Below are 22,339 nucleotides of genomic sequence, written 5' to 3'. Positions count from 1 at the left end.
GGATCATGGCTGTCCCATCGGGAGCTCTGCTGTCCCCTCTGTGTCCCGGTCCCTGTTGCCTTGTCTGCCACCACGGTTCCTGCTGTCCCCGCACTCCCCACCGCGGTCTTGACATTCCACCGGGACCTCGCTGCCTCTTGGACTGCCTCCGCTGCCCCGCGGGGCGATGTCTCCTACCCAAGAACCTCCCTCCGCGAAGGTCCCTCTCTCCTCCTTCTCTCTACCCTCTCAGTGGGGTCCTGTTATCCCACGGGAAGCGCTGTTGTCGTCATTTTCCCTCTGGGCTCCCTATTGTCTCTAGGGAGTCCCCGCTGCCTACCCGGACCTCTGCCAGCCCTTAGGGGTCCCCAGCTATCCCGAGTTACTCCCGTTTCATGCCTCCCAGGGACTCGGGGGAGAACTCGCTATGCGAATACGGGAGGACATGAACCCGTCACCATGGAAACGGCCCCGACGCCCCATTGCTGTGTTAATATTGGGACCGGCAGAGGACCGGCAGCCCCGGGGCTGCCTGCGCCGGGGAGCGAGAGCGGGAGGGGTCAACACCCCTGGACGTGACGCAGGAGCATTCCCGGCACGGCAGCGCTTTTCAAGCCCACTGCACACCCCCAAAGTGCCCATCGGGACCAATGCCGAAACCCATCAGTCCCCGCCACCCCGTCCGTCCCGTCGGGGCCCGCCGGCGCGCTCCCACACTCGATCTTTCGGCCGGCGACTGCTCTGGCCTAGCGCCTGGCTCGCTTAGTGCTGCCTTCCGCCTTCACGTGCTCCAGAGCCATGGCGGCCTCCGTGAGCCTCGGGAGTGCGGCCCCGGTGCCTGCCACAGGTGGGCTGAGGCTGGGTCAGCTCTGGGTTCTCGGGGTCGGCACTGGGCGCTATTTCGGTTGCCTCGGCGGGGGAGGCCGGGCTGGTGGCGGGGGAGGCCGGGCTGGTGGCTCCGACACAGTCCCGGCCTCCCCCGCCACCGGCTTGGCCCAGCTGGCCCTTTGTCGGTTCGACGTGGGCCGTGCGGGGAGGGTTTGGTGGCTCATGAGTGCCGATGTTGGGCTGGAAATAGTGAATAATCCCCCTGCTGTCACTCCCCCGCCGCTCTCCGGCTTCGCCGAGCGCTAGGGGGGCGGTTGCTGGCGGGGGCCGGCTGCAGGATGAGGCTCCTGGGGATGGGCCTGGATCACCCGCTGCTGCTGCTGCTTTTTTCTTCGGTGGGATAACGGGATCCCCGTGATGGGGCAGGAAGGACCCCCGCGGTTCCTGTGGGAGAGCTATGGGGGGATGTGCCTGGTGTCCTCGCAGGTGTGGGGAGAGTCAGCCGCACTAACAGAGCTTCATATAGTTACAGTGTCCCCAAAAAGGCGTTTTCCAGCAGCCGGCCCCAAGTACAGCACGGAGGGCTGAAAGTCGCCCCCTTCTGCCCACTTGTCCCCAAGGGTGGTGGCATGAGGGCCACAAGGATGCTGGTGGCCCATGGAGTACAGGGTGTGCTGCCCTCCCATTTGTCCCACAGCCCGAGGCCCCACACGGCGAGTAGCACAGCAGATCCCCGAGGAGATCCTTGGGAACACAGAGCTGCGAGAGGCAATGGAGGCTCTGCCCCAAAACTACAACTTTGAGATCCCCAAGACCATCTGGAGGATCCGACAGGCTCAGGCCAAGAAAGGTGAGCACTGGCCTGGGGGGTGAGGGGGACTGGGGCTCAGTGTGGTGATTTGGTGCTGTTGAGCTCCTCAGTGGTGAGGGGACCCATCTAGGTTGGGATGTGGGGCCTGTGAGGCTGGGTAAGGATGGTGCTGAGCTGCCTATCATGCCCTGGTATGGTTAGGCTCTTTTTTAGTGAGCTTTTCTTTCCTCAAGCAGGGTTAATAGATCTGTATCTCTGGATTATAATCACATTGGACAGGACAGGTTGAGCTGCACAGACCTGTCAGCCTGCGAGATGTGTCTGGGATGCCAGCCAGGTCCCTGCTGCTCTCTTCTCACTCCCTGCACTTTCTTGCCAGGCTGCTGGGGCCTGGGAGGGGGAGCCCCACAATGCCTGGCACTGGAGAGGGGCTGGTGGGTAGCTGGGCTGCACTGCACCCTGGTCTGAACTGTGCTCCAGGGGTTGCTGTAGCCCCAGATGGATGGGAATTGGCCCTGGTGACCTCAGAGAAGGCGCTGTGGTGGTGCAAGGTGATGCCAGGGTTATTCACCCTCAGCATGTGCATCCTGCTGTGGCAGAGATGGCTCTCAGTGTGTGATAAGCTACAGGCATCAGGGCATGGAGCCTCCCCCTCTGTCCCCAGGTGTCACCAGTGCCTTCACCTTCGCTTCACATGCAGATAAGGGCTGCTCACAGCGTTGTGTGGCACTGGGAGCTCCGGGAAGAGCCAGGTTTGAAATGCTGTGTCCACCCGGGAATCTCTGCCTGCTGCCACTGAGCTGGCAGGCGTCATGGGGGGCGTTCTGGGAGCTGCCGCCTGAGCTGGTCCCGGCTGCGATGCCGAGGGGCTCCCAGAGGCTGTGAGCCCGTCCCATCCATCCCAGCTGCAGTGTGGGAGGCAGGGCTGCCCATCAGGACGTGGCAAAGCCACCCAGCCGTGCCGCTCTGGCTTTCGTTACTGTGTTTTGCTGCTTGGCACCTCCTAATTAAATGTAAATATGCGGCTGGGATTTAAGCTTCAGAGCTGGGAGCGGAGCCCATCAGCCAGCCAGCCATGCTGGGATTGGAAAACCTGAGCCCAGCCAGGGGCTCGTTGCTGGGGGAACGCAGCTTCCCGCAGGCTGCGGCCAGCCCTGCCTGCACCCCCCTGCTGCAGGCTTTGCAGGGTCTGGGGTGTCATCCTCTGACCCCGTTATGCTGTTTTGGCAGAGAGTCACCCAGCTGCCTCTTGCCAGCCCCTCACTAGGCAGTGGGGAAAGATATTTGCAGGTCTGCTTGTTGGCAGCGGTCTGACGTGGAGGGCAGTCCCAAATGGGCTGGAGGATGCTGGGACCCTGAGCTGTCTGGCCCTGCCAGGTTGGGAGGGGGCTGGCAGAGCTCACACAGCTTTCCTTGGGCTCTGCAGGTTGCAACAGGGCAAGATTAGCCCAGTTTGGGCCAGAGCTTCACACAGCTCTGTGCTGTCCAGCAACAAGGGCTGGACTTGGCAGCACAGGGTTTTCTGTTGGAGGGGGCTCTGGAGGAGGTGCCTGGGTGTAGATATTGCTGGAGCTGGGATGTCTTAGTGGGACTGGGAGGTGAAGGCACAATGGGATTAATGGAGCCTCCTCCATTCATCTTCCCCAGCATGGTCCCTGCTCATCCCCAACATCCTAGGGCAGCCTTTGGGGACACACAGCAGGGGTTCCTGGCTAGACTTCCGGCTCTGGGAGGCCAAGCTGGGCTGCAGAGGCAGCAAGATTGTTCTGAGCTGCAAGGAGGGAGCACACCATGAAGCATCATTTGTCGTTGAATAAATTCCTGCTAGGCACAACGCTGCATCATTGCCGGCCACCATCCTGAAACGGGGAGAGAAGCAGGGAGGGGAGGTGTGGAGAAGGCCAGCGAGGATGATCAAAGGTTTGGAACAGCTTCTGTACAAGGAGAGATTAAATAGATTTAGATCCTTTAGCTGGAAAAGAGATGAATGAAGAGGGATGTGATAGAGGGATATAGAATTGTGAATGATGCAGAGAGGCTGAATAGGGGACGATTATTCACTCTCTCTGGTACCAGGAGAACCAGGGGCACACGTTTACATTATTAGGAGCAGGTTTAAAATAAACAGAAGAAAGTTCCTTTTCCTGTGCAGCACATAATTAAAATCTGGAACTCATTATTGTGAGAAGCAGGAGGGACCAGCGGTGTCAGCGGGCTCCGAAAGGGATGAAGTGTGTGCAGGGACAGGGTGTGAGTGGGGAGAACAGATATGGCTGAAGGCAGGGCCATGTGCACCCTGCCTGCTAGAGCCTTTGGGGGATTTGGCCAATTTGTGGCTGGTTTGGGCAGGGTCATTCTGCAGCTGCTGCTGGGTATGTTGACCCTGGGGGCTGGTGCTCAGGTCCCCATTTAGGGGCATCCCCTCCAGGCCCTCCTAACTCCAGGGCTGTTTCTTTTCTCAGTGGCCCTGCAGATGCCAGAAGGGCTTCTCATGTTTGCCTGCACCATCGTGGACATCATTGAGCGGTAAGAAAATGGCTTTTCCACACTTCCCCACCTGGCTGTGGAGTTGGTAAGGGGATAGGGGCTGCTGCCAGGAATGGGGTGGCCGCCAGACAGGGTTGCCTGGGCAGGAGGAGGCCCAGTGCTACTGCTGAGGAGGGGGCAGGGGACCCAAGCATGGCTGCCTTCACAGACACCTAGGCCACAGCTTGGCTGGGTACAGACAGTTCTGCTGTCCTGCAGCAGGTGACAGAGACAGAGGGGACAGGCACCATGCCAGCCTGGCCCTTGCTGCTCAGCTTCTCCTCCTCTTGCTGCTCTGCTGGGAGCCGCTGGCAAGCTCAGCGTGTTGGGGCCCTCGCTCGGGTGAGGGAGCTGAGCAGCAGCCATGTTAACAACCTCCTGACACCAGCTCAGTGCCTGCATGCTCCCCTTGGCAGCGCAGCCAGCAAGGGGAGGGCTGGTGACAGGGTTGCTACCACCTCACAAGTCCCCTGGGGTCTGCTCCTGTCCCTGCAGCCACAGTCTGGCTGTGCCACTTTTGGGGCAGCGCAGAGGTGCTCCCCTCCAGCTGGGGAGGCATGAGGCCATGGTGATGGCCTGGAGGGGATGAGTGCAGGCAGCTCCTGCTGGGTGGTCCCTTCCCTGTGGCATCTGTCTTGAATTTCCTTGCTGCTTGGGGGGTGAGGTTGGAAGCATGGAGAGAAGCTGGAATTTGCTGAGGCCCCTTGCTGAAACTGGCCGTGATCTCCTTACTAACCTCTTTCCCTGTCCACCAGCTCATTCCCTGCTGTGGCTGCCCCCTCCCCACCCCCTCGCTGTTTTCACATACCTGAATTAGTGCTAATAGCACCGCGGGCAGCGGCTGCCATTGGGGCCGCGGTGCTCATTAGGAAGCTGCCTTCCCGGGGCGGGCAGGCTCGGCTCCCCGCCGCCGTTAGCCAAGCAGCCGCTGCCGTGCCAGGCGGAGAGGCAGCCGTGCCGGTGGGCTTTGTCCCTGCTATGCCACCCCTTCCCCCGTGTGCCCACCACAGCCCCACGCTCTGGATGGCTGAGGGCGAGGTGGGAACGTGGGTGCGGGTAGGATGCGTGCGGGGGGCAGAGGGGATGGGTGTGAGTGCGGGAGGCTCTGCGTGGGTTTGTCCCTTTAAGCGGAGCTGCCTCCTCGCTGGCTTTGGCACCCAGCCGCTTTCATGTCTCCGACTTCAAAGGCAGAGGATTAAGGGCTCTTTTATCTGAATGAAACCTTAAGCCGCGTTTCCCGGTGGGTGCCAGCGGATGCCGAGGTGCTGGCATCCCCGCTGGACTCTCCCTCCCTGCCAGGGGTGCTCCTCAGGGCTGAGGAGGGGTTCTTGGGTGCCTGGGTGGGGTAGTGCTGGTGGGAGATGGGTGCTGCATGGGGAGAGGTTCCTGGCCAAGAGCAGGGATGTGATAGTGCCAGTGTGTTGGTGGGAGGGTGGTGGATGGCTTTGAGGCCAAGCAGGAGGGCCGTATCCTTTCCTCACTGCCACCACACATCACCCAGAGACGCCCCAGTGCCGGTCCCGTGCTGGGAGCACTGGGTGCCATCCGTGATGTGGCTGTGCTGGGTACCGGGGCCAAGGGCAAGGAGTGAGCGCAGCCCTTTCCTTGCTGTCACGGGGACACGCTTGGGATCCAGTTTCACTGAAGTGGGTGAGGTGTGAATCGGCAGTGGCCTGGTTGGTGCCTGCCTCTTCCTGCCATTAGTATTCATCTCTGGCACTAATGTGGAATCTCAGCTCGGCCCCTGCTCCTGCTGGCCCTCCTCACCCGGCGCTGGGGCCGGACGAGCCTCCAACGTGACAGGAATCACTGCAGCCTCGTCCTCCAGCAGCGGCTGCCACAGCCACACTAGGGACAGGCGCCAAGGTACTGTCAGTCCCAGGGTGGTTTGACCCCTTCCCAGTGGGGACAGGGGAGTGTTAGGGCTGAGCAAGCCTGGGATGCCTGTGTCGATGAGGAGCACTGCTCAACAAGCAGCTCCTCTCCCCCGCAGCCCATCTCATAGCTTCCTGCCCCCTCCTTGCTGGTGGGAGTTGGAGTTTGGGCATTCCCCAATGAGCTCCCCTTCCCCTGGTGCTCTGGTAATGGCTGCAGAGCTGTGCCTGGGGTGACGGTGCCCATATCCCTGTGCTCCAGCTCAACCAGAGCCGTGTCTGCCACCACTCAGAGGAGTATTTATCCCTTCTGCTGGAGCTGCCTTTTAATAAAATACTTGTGCCATGGCCTGGTGGTGCTGGGGGGGAGGGCCTGGAGCGGGGATGTGTCCTCACTCTGCTGCAGCAGGGTTGGCTCAGGGTCCTGTCTGTGGGTCTGTCTTTCCCTGCATGTGGGGATGGCAGTGTCACTGTCACTGTGTCCCCCACTGCAGTGTGGGAGTGAGCAGGCCCCCAGGGAACCCTGAGGAGAGGGCTGTCATGTGGGGCCCCTAGACCCCCCCAGTATCCTGTCTGAGCTTCTTAGCATTGTGCCAGCACTTGCCAAGCCCCGAGGGGCTGTGAGGATGAAGATGTGGAAGTGTCACAGCTGCTGCCTCCGGAAAGGCTGGTGGGGTACTTAGCCTGGAGCCTTTGAAATCAAGAGTGCACTTACAGCATTGACCGGCGTGAGGCCCAGTTAATTAGCGTTAATAGGTTTGTCATTACAGAACCTATGCTGGGGCGAGTGGCCAGCTGCGGGGGGGGGGCTGGGGTCTGCTGAGCTGGCAGGGCTGCCCAAAACACATCACGACACTCTCGCAGCACCTTCCAAATTGGCTCCGTTTGTCACGGCTGATGTAACTCGGCAGAGGGTAATTCGTGCTGGGGGGCGGTGGCGTGCGGGGAGCTCAGACCGCGGTTTGGGGAGGGGGGCAGCCCCCCAGCCCACCCGCCGTCATGCCGGGGAGGTGGCAGTGGTGCCCCCTGTACCAGCAGCTTGGAGGGGGGCGCTGTGAGCAGACCCTCTCCTCTCTCCGTGCTGGGGCTGGAGCGGACGGCTCAGCTGGGCTCTCAGCTGGGCTTTTGATTCCTTGTTAATAAAGTCGGCTGTCAGGCTCCGCAGCTGCTAATCCCTGCAACAGGGCGAGTGGCTCCTGCTAATCAGCCATGGCTCTGTGGCAGGGACAGACAGGGACAGGTGATGGTGAGGGGTGGGGCCACGGGTGTCCTGATGCCCACACAGGCTGCCCCGACATGACCTTAGCACCTCTCAACGACTTGATGGCTTTTGTGTATGCAGCCCAGCAGCTTTGGCGTGGCTTAAAATGCTCCACTATGCCTCTGACACAGTGCTCTGGCGTGGCTTGAAGTGCCCTGCTATGCCTCCACGATGACCAGCAGCTGTGACAGCAAGGGCTGGTGTGCCTGGCAAGCCTCTGGTGCCACATGGGCTGTCCCCTCCTGGGACTAGCAGGTGGCAGGACAAGGGCACCAAATGCCCTGGCCAAGCAGGTCTGCCGTGTAGCACGGAGCACTGTGGTGAAACTGGCAGCATCACTGTGAGGTCCCAAAGCGCCGTCCCAGGATGCTAACACAGGTCAGGATGTGGCCTCAGATGCACAGGGTTGTAGCTCTGCTGGCTAGCATTGTCTTCCCTTTTCCCTTTGTCCTTTAAGTACGACCTGGAGGTGCTGGCAGCTCGGTGCCGCACCCTGTGCAGGAGAATTTAATCACCATCATTAACCACACAACAGCATCATTAGGGAGAATGAAGTTCTCACTTCATTGGAGATGTTTAAGCATCAGCCTGGGTGGTGATGGCATGATGGGGACTGGAAGTGTGTGGAGTCTGTAGGGCTGTCACCTCACAGGACTGGGATGTGCTCACCACCACATGCCACCCACCACCTCCTTGTATCCCCATGGAACCCATGGAGCAGTGCCATGGCCTGGCCATTGGGAAGAGGAAACAGGCACCTTCGGGGCACAGGATGGCCAGCCATGTCTTCGGCATCACCACGCTCTGCACCCTTGATTTGCCTTGCTTTGGTTTTTTTCCCCAGCTAAAGGGCTAGCAAAGCTGAGGTACCCCTGAGATGTGCCCCTTGGTGTGCTGGGATTTGCCCTGGCGCCTTCAGTGAGGACAGAGTGGAAGGTCCCCTCAGAGGAGAGGACCCAGGTGGAGATGGCTGCTCCTGGGGAGCTGCAGGGACCTGCACCTCTCCCCGTCCAGACCCACTTGCTGCTGCTCCGTGGGGCCCTGCGCCGCTCGCGGGCAGCGGTTGCCCAGCTGCAGCGGGGCTCTTCCAGCAGCGTTTGCAGTAAAATTGCAAACTCATTATTTTAATTACGTGCAGCCTTCCTGCGCTAATGAAGTTGGGAGCCTGGTAATGGGGCTTGGTGATGGGCTTCTCCGCTAATTAAGCTCATTGTTCTCGGCTGGGGCTCTGCTCAGCCCCCCGACACCCTGGCACTGCAGCACCTGCTGGCACCCGTCCCTGGGACGGGCTGGGCTTGGGTGCTGCAGGGCAGGCAGTGTAGGGTTTGTGGGGTGATCGTGGGGCTCTGCTTTTTTTCCCAGGGACAGGCTGTGGAGTGTTTGCAGGGCGTCACCTGCCAGGGAGGTGACACCACATGGAGGGTGACTGCTGTGAAGGGCCATGTGCAGGCGAGGCAGGTGACTCTGAAGCAAGGAGCAGTTCACTCTGCATCCCTATCCCTGGCAGGACACATGGGCACCACAGTGTCTTGATGCCATCTCAGTCCTCTGGCAGCTTCATGATGCCAGGACGGGCCACTTTCAGCCCAGTCCCTGCAGTCCCCTCCTTGCCCGGGGCTGCTGGAGCCAGGCACGATGGATGTTCTGGGGCTGAGGACTCCTCTGTGCTGGGGAGAGTGGCTCTGCTTCATGGGATGAGGACCAGCGCCGTATCATTCACAGGCTGCCGCGGTGTCAGGGGACCCTGCGCTCCTGCCAGCGGCAAATGCTCTCATTTGTTTGTCGAGGGGCTGGGATAAATCAGGGCTGCTCCAGCCTGGTGCCTGCACTCAGGTGCTGGGGAGCAGCCACCCCATGCTTGGGGACACACTGGCTCTGTATGCATATGTATGTCCTGGCCTTGTAAGCCTCCAAACTTGTCCCTAGGTTGCTATCTCCTTCATCTCGCACCAGCCAGGGAAGAGAGGGGCTGGAAGGGTCCAAGTGTCCTGGCAGTTGGAAACGGGGTCAGGACCTGGCCTTCTCAGGGGCACATCCTGCCAGTGCTGAGCACGGCACTTTATAAATGGGATGTTGGGAGCCATCTGTTTAAGGGAGGGGATAATGAATTAGGGGGAAATGAGAAAACTGCTAAGGCCGGGCGGTTTTTTAGAATGAGCCGGGGTTGCAGGACGTAAAAGATGAATAACCTCCCCACACGTTCAATATTCATGAGCTCCCAGCTGTAGTGAGCGGCTCAGCGCTGGGTGGGGACAGCCCTGTCACTACGTCCTGCCTGCTGCCACACCGCTGGCACCCGGCTGCCGCTGCCGTCGGTTGCAGGGGCATGGAACAGCCCCAAGGACGCTCCTCTGGTTGCCCCTCGCCTGCATCCCGGTCTGGTCTGCTTGGTGAGTGGCTCCTTGGCCTGCGTTGGAGGCAGGTGGCTGCTAATTGATGTTTCCTTCCTCTGTAGTTTGATGAAAGGCTCTGGCAACACCGAACTGATTAAAACATCAAGGGGAGGCCCCCACGCTTGCCTTTGATTTGTCTCGGGAGATGATTGCTGCTCCGCTCGACCATCCAGCCCAGCCGGCGCGGGTCACCCCTGTGCCATCCTGCTGCCAACCTGCCTCTCCTGGCGGCACCCTTCCAGCCTCGCCAACCGCAGTGGCAGTGCTGTGGGGCTCCCTCCTCGCCAGGCATCATCCTGTGACCTCTGTGCTTCTTGCTCAGCTGTGATTCTGCTCCCTGCAGCCAGAGTGGTTCAATTCCCCATGACTGGAGGAGGGCTCAGCTCCATCTCTCCGTGCCCGTGGGTTGGTGGCCACATACTGCCGGGTGCAGCCCTGCACACCGGGCAGGGGCCACGGACGCCTCCGCCAGCCTCTGCCCTCCTCCCTCCACCGTTGCTGTTTCACTTTCTTGCTCTTCACCCCCAGGGACTTTCTCTGGGGTTTGGGCCAATTTGCATACATTTTAATCTATAAAAAATTAAGCGGCGCTGGCTGCCGCTCTGAGTCAGACCTCCCCGTCCTGAATCTTAAGGAGCTGAATAATTTTCCACTTTTGCTGAGATGTGTGGAGTCTGATTCATGTTCATCTCATCACCTCTCATTAGAGGAGGGGGCTGGGGGCTCAGGGGGATGGGGAAGATCCTTCTCGAACCTTCGCTGGCAGCCCCCAGCCCCACAGCGTGGCCAGGCAGGCGGCAGAGGAGTCGCCCTCCCATCCGGGCCACGCCGGCCGGAAGAGACCGCAGGGTTTGGATGCTGGCAGGATCTTGTCCGTCTTCTGATGTTCTCCAACTGTGTCCCCAGCCCTTGCAACACTGCCAGGAGTGGGAGTTGCCCAGGCGGGACGCGGGAGGTGGGGATAGCTTTGCCCCCTCTCTGGGGATGCTGTGACAGAGCTGCTCCCCTGGCCCCCTCCCCGGGCGCTGGTGGATGGGCCGGAGCTGTTAATATTCAGCACGCTCCACCATTTCTCCACCTTCTGCCATCTGCCCAGCTCTGCCCACCATTTCTATTCTTGCCGCCGACGTAACGCTCCCTGCCTGGCGCTCAGGGGGGAGCGTGCGGGACCCTGGCCCCCAGCCAGCACTGGGTGCCAGCGGTGGGGGGTAATGCTGTGCCAGGGTGCCTGCCTCCCCTGGCTCCTTTGCCCCAGCCCCGTGCCAGCGGCAAGGGGAACCCCACTGGCACTGAGCTACAGCCGCTGGTGCGACCTCGGTGTAAATATGGAATTAGCATCTGGTTTAAGCAGCCCCTCCAGGCGCAGGGCTTTGTCATCACGATACCTACTTTCATCTGTAAACTACCACAGCAGCTCTCTGGGAAGGCAGCCAAGCTAATAATCCCCCCAAAATGGTGCAATACAATACCCACAAAGGTGCTGCCTTTAAATCATGCCAGAGACCTGACATTGTTGCCCACTAACAGTGTGTGCCCCTTCACCTGCCAGTGGGTGCTGGGTCGGCTCAGCCTGGAGTGTCAGGGATCAGGGACTGCAACAGTGTTCACTCGGTGTGTTTGCTCCCCCAAGTGCCACCTAGGCAGCAGCTGATCCTGGAGAACACCCAGCTCAGCCAAACAGGCACCCATGGGGCGATGCAGCTGGGTGCAGACTGAGGTGCACAAGCTCATGCAGTGCCCAGGCACAGGGTAACAGTGGCTCAGCCAGCCTGACTGGCATGGCTGGAGATGCCAGGGCAGCTTTTCTACCTGTCCCGGTGTCTCTGGGTCCCCGGGACTGGCTGGTGGGAGTGCCGGCGCCGCGCGGCGCCGGGTCTCCCTCTGCTCCTCTCCTCGCTGGAGCATTAGGAAGCTGGCAGCGTATTGTTTGATGAGCGGATAATCCGCTGAATTGCAAACAGCTTTACCCAATTGAAGAGGCGGATTACCGCTCTCCAGCTTAATCATGTTGACATCTCGGAGAGTAGCCACTGCTTGTCCTTCTCAGCGCGTGGCGAGGGGCTCGGTGGCGGCGCCGGGTCCCCTGGCAGCTGTGTGTCGTGGGGCTAGGGGTGCAGGATGATGGGCAGCAGTGACAGCAGACAGCCGGGAGTCTCACTGTTGTGCCTCCCCACAGGTTCACGGAGGCAGAGGCCGTGGTGATGGGGGACGTGACCTATGGTGCATGCTGCGTGGATGACTACACGGCCCGGGCCCTGGGCGCTGACTTCTTGGTGCACTATGGACACAGCTGCCTGAGTAGGTGACACTCAGCCCCGGGGTGCTGCCAAGGCAGCCATGCGTGGCACTGCTGAGCCTGTGCTTCTGCCACCCTGCAGTGCCAAGCAGCTCCCTGCCCCACTTGACACCGGCTCAGAGACTTAGTGCCATGGGCTAATCCCTTCCCAAAAGGCTTTCTGTTCTCCAGCCTCGGTTGCTGGTTTTGGCTGGGGCCAGGCTGGCTGAGCAGCTGCCCACAGGCAGGATTTTGGGGGCAGCAGGGTGTGCTTATCCTGCTCGGTGGCAGTGTGCTGCCGCAGTGCCCAAATTGCAGCCCGGTGCCCAAGAGAAGAGCAGCAAGGCCGTGACGTGGCAAGACCCTGCTCATCCAGGAGCTGACAATGCGAATGGGGCTGCTCTTGTCCCCCGGCCCCGCAGCCATGGGTTTTGGGGGAAGTCAGGAGCAACAGCAGAGAGAAGTGAGGGCCTCAGGGTCCCACTGTCCCCAGGGCTGGGATGGTGGCTTTGCCAAGTGCAGCACAGGCTGGGCGGGGAAGGGAGGAGGAGGCTGTGTGCTCCCCAGGCAGACGGTACTCTGGATCCAGTTGCCATGGAAACTGCGCTGCTGTCCCAGATGCTGCTAACTTTGAAGTCCACCCAGGATGGAATCAGCCCAAAAATAACAATAAGACGCTCTGGGTTTTAAGGTGGATCGGCAGAATTGCCACAGTGAGCGGCAGGCGCTTGCATCCCTGCCACCACCGTGCTCCCAGCACCTGGCAGCCCTCCTGGATGTTTATGGGGCCATATAAATAGGTTTGAAGAATTGCATCAGGCTCTGTATGAAATACTAACTCCACAACTGAGGACTCTGTCCCAAAAGCAATGCAGGCATGAGCTTTTGTGGTGATAAATATCTGTGCTCGGTGCTTTTGTTGCAGAGGAGGGTTATGGGCACTACTGGAGCAGGGAGCATAAAACCCCTGGTTTGGAGCCTGCTCCTCATGAGTGAACAGCAGGGAAGGGGAGGGAGGGGCCGTACCCAGCAGCGCCTGCAACCAGGCTGGGTGGGTGACAGAGCACCCTGGGGTGCTCAGAGGGTGCTCAGAGAGTGCTGGGTTCCTTTTGGGCTGCCCACAGTGCTCTCATTACTGGTGTGGCCAGTGGTGGGGCATGTGCCTGTGCAGCACACAGGCCCTCTGCCTCCCAGCCCCACGTGCCCTGCGGGAGGGAGTAATTTGCACTTAATTGTGATCAGGTGAAAAGCACCAAAATGGGAAGTGAACGCGGAGCTGTGGATCGATGTGGACTCTGTGTACTTTAATTATTCACTTAATCGTGGTGACACAGGCTTCTTAGCACTGGGGGTAATTAGATTTGTGTTCATTGATTCCCCAGGCTGCCATTATCCAGAGAGAAACGAGCGGGTGCTATCCATGGCTCCCATCTGCCTGGGGTGCCAGCGTGGGCGGAGGGGTGGCAGGGGTAGCCACAGACACCAAGGTGGTTGGGGCACAGGGAGCCCTGCCAACAACTTTTACTCCTCCCCAGAGCCCCAGGTGTGCTCCACACTTACACCCTCTCTCTTCCTCTCACCAGTTCCCATTGATGCCACACAGGGACTGAAGATGCTCTATGTGTTTGTGGACATAAAGATTGACAGCTCCCATTTCCTTGAGACCATTCGCTTCAACTTCCCAGCAGGCACCTCCCTGGCCTTCGTCAGCACCATCCAGTTCGTCTCCACATTGCAGGTGAGATGGAGACCCTCAGCAGTGCATGGTGTAGGATGGGGCTTATGTCTCTCCCAGCCTTTGCTTTGGCTCAGTCCCTCTCTGCCCCAGCTCCGGTGCCAGAGCAGCTGCCCTGGGGTGCCGATGGTGCCGGTTCGAGTCACTGCAATAATGTGCTGCTGCTGTAATGTTGATCAAGTGCTTTATAATAACTCTGATCAATGTTTCATGGCGGCACCCCCTCCCTGGCTCCCCAGGGAGCTGCTCTGTAAATGTCAGGGCAGGCAGTGGAGCACTTGGCATTTTGATGCAGTGCCGGCAGCAGCAGGGGAAGCTCCGGCGGGTCTGTCTGTCTGCCCCGGAACGGCCGGCTGGGCAGGACGGGAGGAGATGAATGAGCCTCTTGAGCCATGTCTATCTAAACACGAGGCTAGCGAGGCGTTCAGCCTTTCCCCCTGTCTTTTAATTGATACATTGCCTGAACCTCGCTGAGCATCTCGGCTCTGTGGGGCTGTTACCCTCCGTGACGGTGCCGCCCGCAGCGGATCGACTCCCCACTGTGCTGAGCCACAGCAGCACAGCTATCGCCACTGGCGCCCCAAGGACCTGTGACAGCCAAGGTGTCCCCAAGCAGGACCAGGGATCACCAGCCTTGGCCATGCTCTGTGTCAGAATCTGTCCGTGCTGACCCCACGTCTCCTGCAGGCAGCATCGCAGGAGCTACGCTCCCAGTACAAGGTTTGTGTGCCCCAGTGCAAGCCTCTTTCCCCAGGGGAGATCCTGGGCTGCACGTCACCCCGGCTCACCCAGGACACAGATGCCATCGTGTAAGTACCCAGGGTCCTCCAGGACCCTTCTGCTTGGCCCAGCTTGCCCACCCTGCCTGGCCGTGGGGTGGTTTTAGGGAGTGGCAGGGGGATGTCCCTAGGCTGGGACAGGCCCTCTGCAGCTCCCTGCGCCGCTCAGAGTGGCATGTGCTTGTAGCACAGAAGAAATAATTGAGTCGTATATCAGAATAGATAATAGATGGAAGGGCGGGTGGGTAATTGGAAAAGACAAATGGCTGGGGCCCAACATCACAGCAACATTAATTTTATTTAAGGACAGCAAATTAGAGGGAGCACTTCGCTTCCTATCACCTAATTATTTTAGGTAATGGAAATGCTTAATGTACTGTGAATACAGTGTGCTGCAGAATAAATAAATACAAGAACCCCACCCTTGGGGGGAGCTGGGGAGCCCAGGTGTGGGTCTGGGCTCTGTTGAGCTGCTTCTTGCCCATTCTGCTAGGAGATAACAGCACCAGTGCCTCCCCAAGTGTGGCTGTGGGGAGAGATGGACCTGTGATTGCTGGGCATGGGGTTAGTTGGTGGCCTCACCATGGGTTGCACCAGCAGTGGGGAAGAGGCATCACTTTCCATCTCTCCCCAGGGACACAGGGAGCAGGCAGGGGTGGCCAGGCTGGCACTGCATCTCCAAGAGTGGGTCCTTCCATGGTGCAGTACCAACTGGCTGCCCACGCAGGTGCACACAGCTGGCGTACCTGCATCCTCCCTGCGTTATTATTTTCTTCTTTCCCTCGTCTCTGGGGCTAACTTTTGCAGACAAATTAGCTTTGATCTCCCAAAATGTCATTCTCCAATTAAGGGCAAAATCTAGTCAAGTTTTACGTCTGAATTCATTTTCCAAGCCCTCACTCCATTAGGGCAGCTGAATGAAAGGCTTTGAAATGTAATTGCTGACTTGAAATCCGATTAGAAATGGAAGCAGCAACATCTAGAACCAGCCGTTGAGATGGAGCAGCTCCCAGCCACCCCATGCCAGTGTGGCCATCCCTCCTCACCTTGAGAGCAGCTGCCTCTCCTGCCTCCTTGTGCCAAGGGGCTGCCTGGAGCTGGGGAGCCCTGGCTGTGCCTACTGCCCCCGGGACCCAGCGCAGGAGTTTGTTTTCCTGGCATGTCTGTGCACTGCAGCTTGGGAAAGCAGCGAGCACATGGATGGATGCTGCTGTTGCCCGTGTGCTGTAGCTCTCCCTCCCCTCTCGGCAGGTATTTGGGTGACGGGCGCTTCCATCTGGAGTCCATCATGATTGCCAACCCAGGGATACCTGCATACAGGTACGGGCAGCCCGTCTCCAGTCACAGGAGCACAGGATGTTGGGGGTCGGAAGGGACCTCCAAAGATCATCAAGTCCAACCCCTCTGCCAGAGTAGGACCATAGAATCCAGCGCAGGTTGCACAGGAATGCATCCAGATGGGTGTTGAAAGTCTCCAGAGAAGGAGACTCCGCAACCTCCCTGAGCAGCTTGATCCAATGCTCTGTGGCCCTCATAGTGAAGAAGTTCCTCCTTGTGTTGAGGTGGAACCTCCTGTGCTGTAGTTTATATCCTCAACAGCCCTGTAGTGGAGAGCACGCTGGGGACCAGCTGTCCCCACGGTGCACCCCAGGAGCTCCTCCCACCCCAGGGCTGGGCAGGCAGCTGGCTGCAGCAGGCAGGCGAGGGGCCAATGGAGCAGGGCGAAGGAGAGGTGCAGAGGGGAGATGAACGCCAGCCATTTACTCCAGGAATATAAACATTTTGACAAGTACCTGGGAAAGCTGGTGGAGGTGCAGCCATTAAAGCTGCTGCAGGCAGAGGCCATAAAGCGTGATGATGAGGCCGCTGAAAGCAGATGAAATATCAGGAGGGAAAGGCTTGGGCCTGTTTGGAGAAATCTGAATTTCTTAGTAGGTCGTTTGTTACCGACGGGAGGCGCGCGTCAGGTTTATGGCGCTGGTGAAGCTGCCCAAACCCGAGTGGGATTTGATTAAAATTCTCCTCGTCAAACAAAGCAACAAATCAAAGATTTCTTCATAATTTATGAGCCAGGAGGATGGGGCGGGGAGGCGTGGTAGAACTGAGCACGAGGCTGAGCGCAAAGCCCAGACTGTGTCGAGTTTTGGGGGGCTGCAGCGGGATGCTTACCTCATCCCTTGTCCTTGTCCCCTCTCTGCACCCTAACGAGCTGGCTGGGCCCTGCATGGGCCAGCGGGGGAGAGATGCTGTGGGAAGCAACTAGTGCTGATAAAGAATGGGCATCATTTAGGGCCAGTGTGATGGGGGGCAGGTGATGGGGTGTGAGCAGGGGTGGAGGGGCACACGTGAACCCAGCTCTGCTTTGCAGGTACGATCCCTACAGCAAGGTCTTCTCCCAGGAGCACTATGACCATGAGCGCATGCACCATGCTCGGCAGGATGCCATCCGCACCGCCGCCAGTGCCCGCTGCTGGGGGCTCATTTTGGGCACCTTAGGGCGCCAGGGCTCCCCCAGCATCCTGAAGGTACTGTCCCACTCCCCGTGGCTCCTGCATGAACACTCACTGCTCCTGGGTCGGGGGTAGGTGCCTCAGCACAGTGCCCTCACTACCAGGGCAAGGGTGGACCTGGCACCGCTGGCGGCCCATCAGTTGCTGCTGGCCACGGCCTGCACAGCACTGGGCTAAGCAGGCAGGGCAATTAGCAAGAGATGAGGGAGGCCGGACAAGGGCTCATTAAACCTGCCCCTCGCTGAGGAGAGCTGGCTAGCCTTGGAGACCCCCCCGCACAGGCAGCTTGGCAATTAATTCCCTGGGTTTGTTTTAATTGGATGAACTTCCAATCAGGTTCACCATCCCTGCTCAGCTGCTGTGCTGGCACTTTCTGCATCCCAGCTGGGCAAGCAAAACAGGACCACAGTGTCCAGACTCATGGGAGTGGGGCCCCGTGAGCATGCCAGCCCCTCACACCTGGAAATTTTGGGGGAGCTGCTGGCTGAGATTTGGGTTCAGTGCAGCAGGGAAGGCCCTACTCAAACCAGGGAAGCAGCATTCCAGCAGCTGCTGTTCCATAACAGGCAAGACACAGGTATGGCCGGGGCTGGCCAAACAGGGGATGATTAGTGCTGGCTCTAGAGGACAAGGACATCACTGGCCCCTCGTGGGCTGTCTCCTCCTCCTGCAGCCTTTGACCACAGCCAGCCCACAGCAGGCAGGCGTCCCAGGGAAGGCAGCTGCTAACGAGAACAGATTGTTGTCATTGAGCAGTAATTACTTCATTAGGCTGAGGCACGCACTGGGGAGAGCCAGGCACAAGCTGGAGCCATGGCCATGGTGCCTGGCCTGTGACTGCCACAGGGTTGTGGTCATGGGGCAGAGCTGGGCCCTGATAGACAGGAAGGGGTTGTGGGCAAGACTTGGGAGAGGCTTCCTGGGGACATCTGTCTGGGCTCCCCTAACTTCTCAAGTTGCCTTTTTCCCCCCTGCAGCACTTGGAGTCTCGTCTCAGTGCCCTGGGTCGGCCCTTCGTGCGGGTGCTGCTGTCTGAGATCTTCCCCAGCAAGCTGCAGCTCTTCGCCGACGTGGACGCGTGAGTGCTGCTGACTCTTTGCCCCGGGGCCTTCAGGACGCCCCATCCCTCTCTGGGCCTCTGATTACAACAAGCACTCATCCCTGCCACATCTGTCCTGTTATCACTTGAGCTGGCACTGTGCACCGCTGTGTGTGCTGTGCCCACAGGTTGGGGAGGAGATGTGGCTGTCTGTGGCAGGGTGGCGCTGATGCAATGGGGATTATGCTCCCTGCCTGCTTCATTTCCTTCCAGGGGCTGCTGCAGGGCTTTGCTGTGACTTGGTTCTTCCCAAAATGCTCATCCCCATCTGCTGCCCTCTGTTTCCCTTCCAGGTGGGTGCAGGTAGCCTGTCCTCGGCTCTCCATCGACTGGGGAGAAGTCTTTGGCAAGCCACTGCTGACACCCTATGAGGTGAGCACCTTTCTGGGGACCAGCCGTGGCTTGGCGGGGATGTGCCAGAGCCTCCCACAGGGCTGTGCTGCAGGCCGAGAGACTCAGCTCATTGTTCCCTCCACAGGCAGCAGTGGCTCTCCGAGACATTGAGTGGCAGCAGCCTTACCCCATGGACTTCTATGCCAGCCAGTCCCTGGGGCCATGGACAGTGAACCATGGAGGGACACAGCCCCCACGCCATGGCCGGCCAGCTCAGGTGGGCATCGTGGCATCACCACAGTGTGGGTGTCTCCAGGGCAGCCTGTCCCTGCTGCATTCCTTCACTCGTAGCTGCCATGTAGGGGATAGGAGGTGGGAGTAGTGGCACAGGCTGAACACCTGGTGCCATGCAGTGTCCAATGCTGTACAGTGCTTTGTGCGCTATGGTGTATGCTGTGCAGTGCCCAGTACTACGTGCCAAAAGCGCCACCCCGTGGCTTCGTTCCAGCTGAACAGGAACGGGCCGGTGCCTCCTGGCCGGGAACACACGACCCCCCCTGCCACGCACGTCCCGGTGCAAGCACCTGCGGCCCTGCAGCTTCCCGGGAGGAGGGATCCCCCCGCCGTGTCCCATGGGGTGCCGTGGGCTGACCACGGGCAGGCTCTTCACAGCTCAGCAGGGGCTGGGACCCCTCCTGACATCCCTCCCCTTCCTCCCTGCTGCAGGGAAAGCCACCCGCGACCCCTGCCTCGGTGGACAGAGAAGAGAGGCAAAGCACTGGGAGTCCTGTGACCTCCTGAGCGCAGCCTGCACCCCGGCCAGCTGCCGCCACGTTCCGGCAGCCGCCGTGGGTACAGGCAGGGGGCACCGCCAGGCCTCGCCTTCTCCCCTGCTCCCGGCTTAAACACCGCCGGGGCCTGCCGGTAGCAGCACCGGAGCGAATCCGGACGCACTCCGTAGCCGAACGATACCGCTGCCCGCAAGGGCCGGGACGGGAGCGACTTTGCAAGGCCAGGCCAGGCCGTGCCGTGCCGCGGACTGCCCGCGGCAGCTCCTGTCCTTCCGAGGGAGCCCGTCCCACCCCACCAGGGCCGCCTCTTGCCGCCCCGGCTGTCGTTCCCTGCATGGCAGCCTCCCACCGCTTGGGGGCGCGCTGGCACGTCCTTGTGAGGAGTGCCGCCCGCCTCGCAGTATCCAATGAGCGCGATGCGTTTCGGCGGGAAGGGGGGCGAGGCCGGAAGCGGCACTTGGCTTCCGGCGGGGCGGCTGCCATGTCGGAGGGGCGGCCGCTGCGGCTGCTGGGCCTGCACGGTTACCGGCAGAGCGAACGCCGCTTTCGCCAGCGCACAGGCGCTCTGCGCAAGGCCTTGCGTGGCCGCGCGGAGCTGGTGGCGGTCAGCGCGCCGCACCCCGTGCCCGGCGGCGGAGAGGACGACGACGCGGATGACCCCCCCCGCGGCTGGTGGTTCTCTGGGCCCGGCACCTTTGAGGCAGGGGAGGTGGCGGCGGCACCAGCGGGGCTGGAAGAGTCGCTGTCTGCCGTGGCAGCCGCGCTGCAGGAGCACGGACCCTTTGACGGACTGCTGGGCTTCAGCCAGGGCGCGGCGCTGGCCGCCATGGTGTGCGCCCTGCGGGCCCGTGGCGACCCTCGCTTCCCCGTGACTTTCGCCATCCTGGTAGCCGGCTTTGCCAGCCGCGCCCCAGCCCACGGCCACTTCTACCAGGAGCCCATCGCCCTGCCCACGCTGCACGTCGTGGGCGATGCTGATGCTGTCATCGCTGCCTCCTTGAGCAGGGAGCTTGCCCAGCATTTCGTGGAACCTGTTGTCCTCACCCACCCCGGTGGGCACTTCGTCCCTGCTGCTGCACCACAGAAAAAAGCATACCTGGACTTCCTGGACCGGTTCCGACCTGGACAGGGATAGGCTGAGCCACTCAGGGCTGGGACAGATTGGTAACAGTCTCTTTAATAAACGGGGCTCCAGCAAGCTGTGTACAGACTGCCAGTTTGGTGAAACATTGCTGTGTTTCCATGCTCTCCAGAAGGGCCCAGAAGTCCTCATCAGCACCGTGCAGCACAGGGCCACGCTAAATGGCTCTTTGTTAACATTTTTTACTCTTCTTTCTTTCCAATTTGGCTCCATGCATGAATATGCTGCTATGCTGGTGAGGGGTTTGAGGACAGGAGGGCCCTCTGTGAAGTGCTTGCAGAGGCTTGACTAGCTGTTCAAAATTAGAGTCCCTCAGCTCAGCCAAAGGAAACTTCTGCAGAGCACACAGCTCCTGTGCAGCTGTGGGCACCCCAAAGGTTTGTGGGTTTTAATATCCCTGATGAAAGCTGTTAAGCCAACCTTCCAGCTGGTCTGGGCTAGAAAATCCTCTTGTCCCTGGCAGTGCCAGGGCTGCTGTTCATTTTTTTGGAACCAAATGTCTGCTGATTCAGCATGTGTGTTGGGAGACTTTAGTATCTTCCTCGGTACAAACTGCCTTTGTGAACAAGAAAAACTTGTTGCTATGTTTTTGGCTCTGCTGTTTTCCAGAAGCACGTGGTAATCTATTGTTATAATTGCCAGGTGTCTTGCCTGACTGCTGCTGGAGCAGGCTGGGCTTAGAGGTATCATGCTGGCAGGGCTGCTCTGTACTCTTGACTTTCCTTGTGGGTACAGTGCAATGTAGCTGATAGATGGCATGAAATGTCTCAGTTTGCCCCCTGCTCTCACCATGCTGGGAGCAGCAGAGGGCTGGAGGACACTGTGCTGCAGGAGCAGGCCTGGAGGCAGCAGACAGATGCACTTTCTGTATTCAAGTCAGCTGGGAACAGGCCTGGGAGCTGTGGAGGGTTAAAACCAACCCAGCAGAAGTGAGTGGTCCCCAGTCTGTGAGGGTTTTGCTCTCTGGTTTCTTGTTGGGGGTGTGGTGTGGTGGGAAGATGTGTCTGGTTTTCCTGCAGCCCTGGGGGTTGTCACAGGAGGCTGTTGATGCTTGGACAGTGCCTGCCTGCTTTGCCACCTCACAGGGCAGCACTGGGTGGGCTCTGTTACATCTGTGCTGCCTGCTCAGGTGATGTGGAAGTGTGGAGTGTCTTGTCACCCCGTGGACACCACGTTAAGGATATCAGAGGCCGGTTTTGGGGGTGGGGGGGGGGAAGGAGTGCAGCTTGGGGCTGCGCACCTAGCTGCAGCAGCGGCTGCGAGGAGCAAGGCCGAATTCAGCAGCCAGCCGTGACAAAGCACCGGGGCCTTTGTCTCTGCCGCTGGTGGAGGCTGGCAGCAGCCAGCGCTCTGCCAGCCCACCCTTGGTGAGCTGTTTAATTATTGCAGAGCTGCAGCTCGCCGCGGTGGTCTCCGGGTGCAGCATCTCCCTCCCCCGAGCGGGACGGTGCGGAGGAGGCACTGCAGCCGTGCCCGGCTGCCAGCCTGCACTGCGGTCCCGCAGCTGCTGACCGACAGACATCTTCCCGCTGGCGGGGGGAGGCACCGCCGCAGCTCGCTGCCGCTGGGAACGCGGGGGGGAGCCCGAGTGTGTGGGGAGAGCATGGAACGGACCTGGCTCTGCGGGAAGCTCCAGCAGGAGCGGTGTTGAGGGCTGCGTGACCTGAGCTGGGGTGCTACAGTACCTACCTCAGCATCCCAGGAAGCTTGAAAAGATGGCTCCTGCGAGGTGGCTCCTGCACCGGTTTGAACAAATTAATGCAAACAAAGGGCCCGGGGGGGGGGGGGGGTCCCCAAAACCAGTGTGTGGTGGTTTCTCCCCTGAGCCAGGGTCACACCAACGGAGCAAGCCTGGGCGCTGGGTGGCAGCTGTGCCACTGGCATGGGGACAGCCACTGGTGTTAGCAGCAGCACCAGGAGCCTGCGTGTTTTGGCATGGGTGGGTATCACCCCTCTGCTCCTCAGATGGGACTCTTCCTGTCCCCCATTGGAGCCCCCTGCGTG

General features: G+C 60.0%; 2 protein-coding genes across 3 annotated transcripts; both read left to right on the top strand.

The window, feature by feature from the left end:
* Nucleotides 1–777: 777 nt before the first annotated feature.
* Nucleotides 778–19,215, top strand: DPH1 (diphthamide biosynthesis 1). Of its 2 annotated transcripts, XM_054166903.1 has the most exons (12): nt 778–826; nt 1,505–1,657; nt 4,081–4,144; nt 11,849–11,970; nt 13,531–13,685; nt 14,370–14,491; nt 15,713–15,781; nt 16,830–16,986; nt 17,949–18,049; nt 18,364–18,442; nt 18,549–18,680; nt 19,130–19,215. In XM_054166903.1, the coding sequence occupies exons 1-12, from the start codon at nt 778–780 to the stop codon at nt 19,202–19,204; spliced, it is 1,278 nt and encodes a 425-aa protein (XP_054022878.1). In that variant the 3' UTR covers nt 19,205–19,215. The 2 variants fall into 2 exon arrangements, with proteins under 2 accessions (XP_054022878.1, XP_054022877.1); XM_054166902.1 differs by lacking the exon at nt 19,130–19,215 and having other exon boundaries at nt 18,549–18,810.
* Nucleotides 19,216–19,578: 363 nt separating this feature from the next.
* On the top strand, nt 19,579–21,526 carry OVCA2 (OVCA2 serine hydrolase domain containing). The gene has a single exon (XM_054166529.1). It carries the CDS (start codon nt 19,676–19,678, stop codon nt 20,327–20,329), a length of 654 nt encoding a protein of 217 aa, XP_054022504.1. The 5' UTR covers nt 19,579–19,675; the 3' UTR covers nt 20,330–21,526.
* The last annotated feature ends 813 nt before the right edge of the window (nt 21,527–22,339 follow it).

The sequence above is a fragment of the Dryobates pubescens genome, chromosome 13 (assembly GCF_014839835.1).
Source record: "Dryobates pubescens isolate bDryPub1 chromosome 13, bDryPub1.pri, whole genome shotgun sequence".
Classification (NCBI taxonomy): Eukaryota; Metazoa; Chordata; class Aves; order Piciformes; family Picidae; genus Dryobates; species Dryobates pubescens.
Note: the sequence above shows the minus strand (reverse complement) of the source record. Positions and strands in the feature narration are given on the sequence as shown.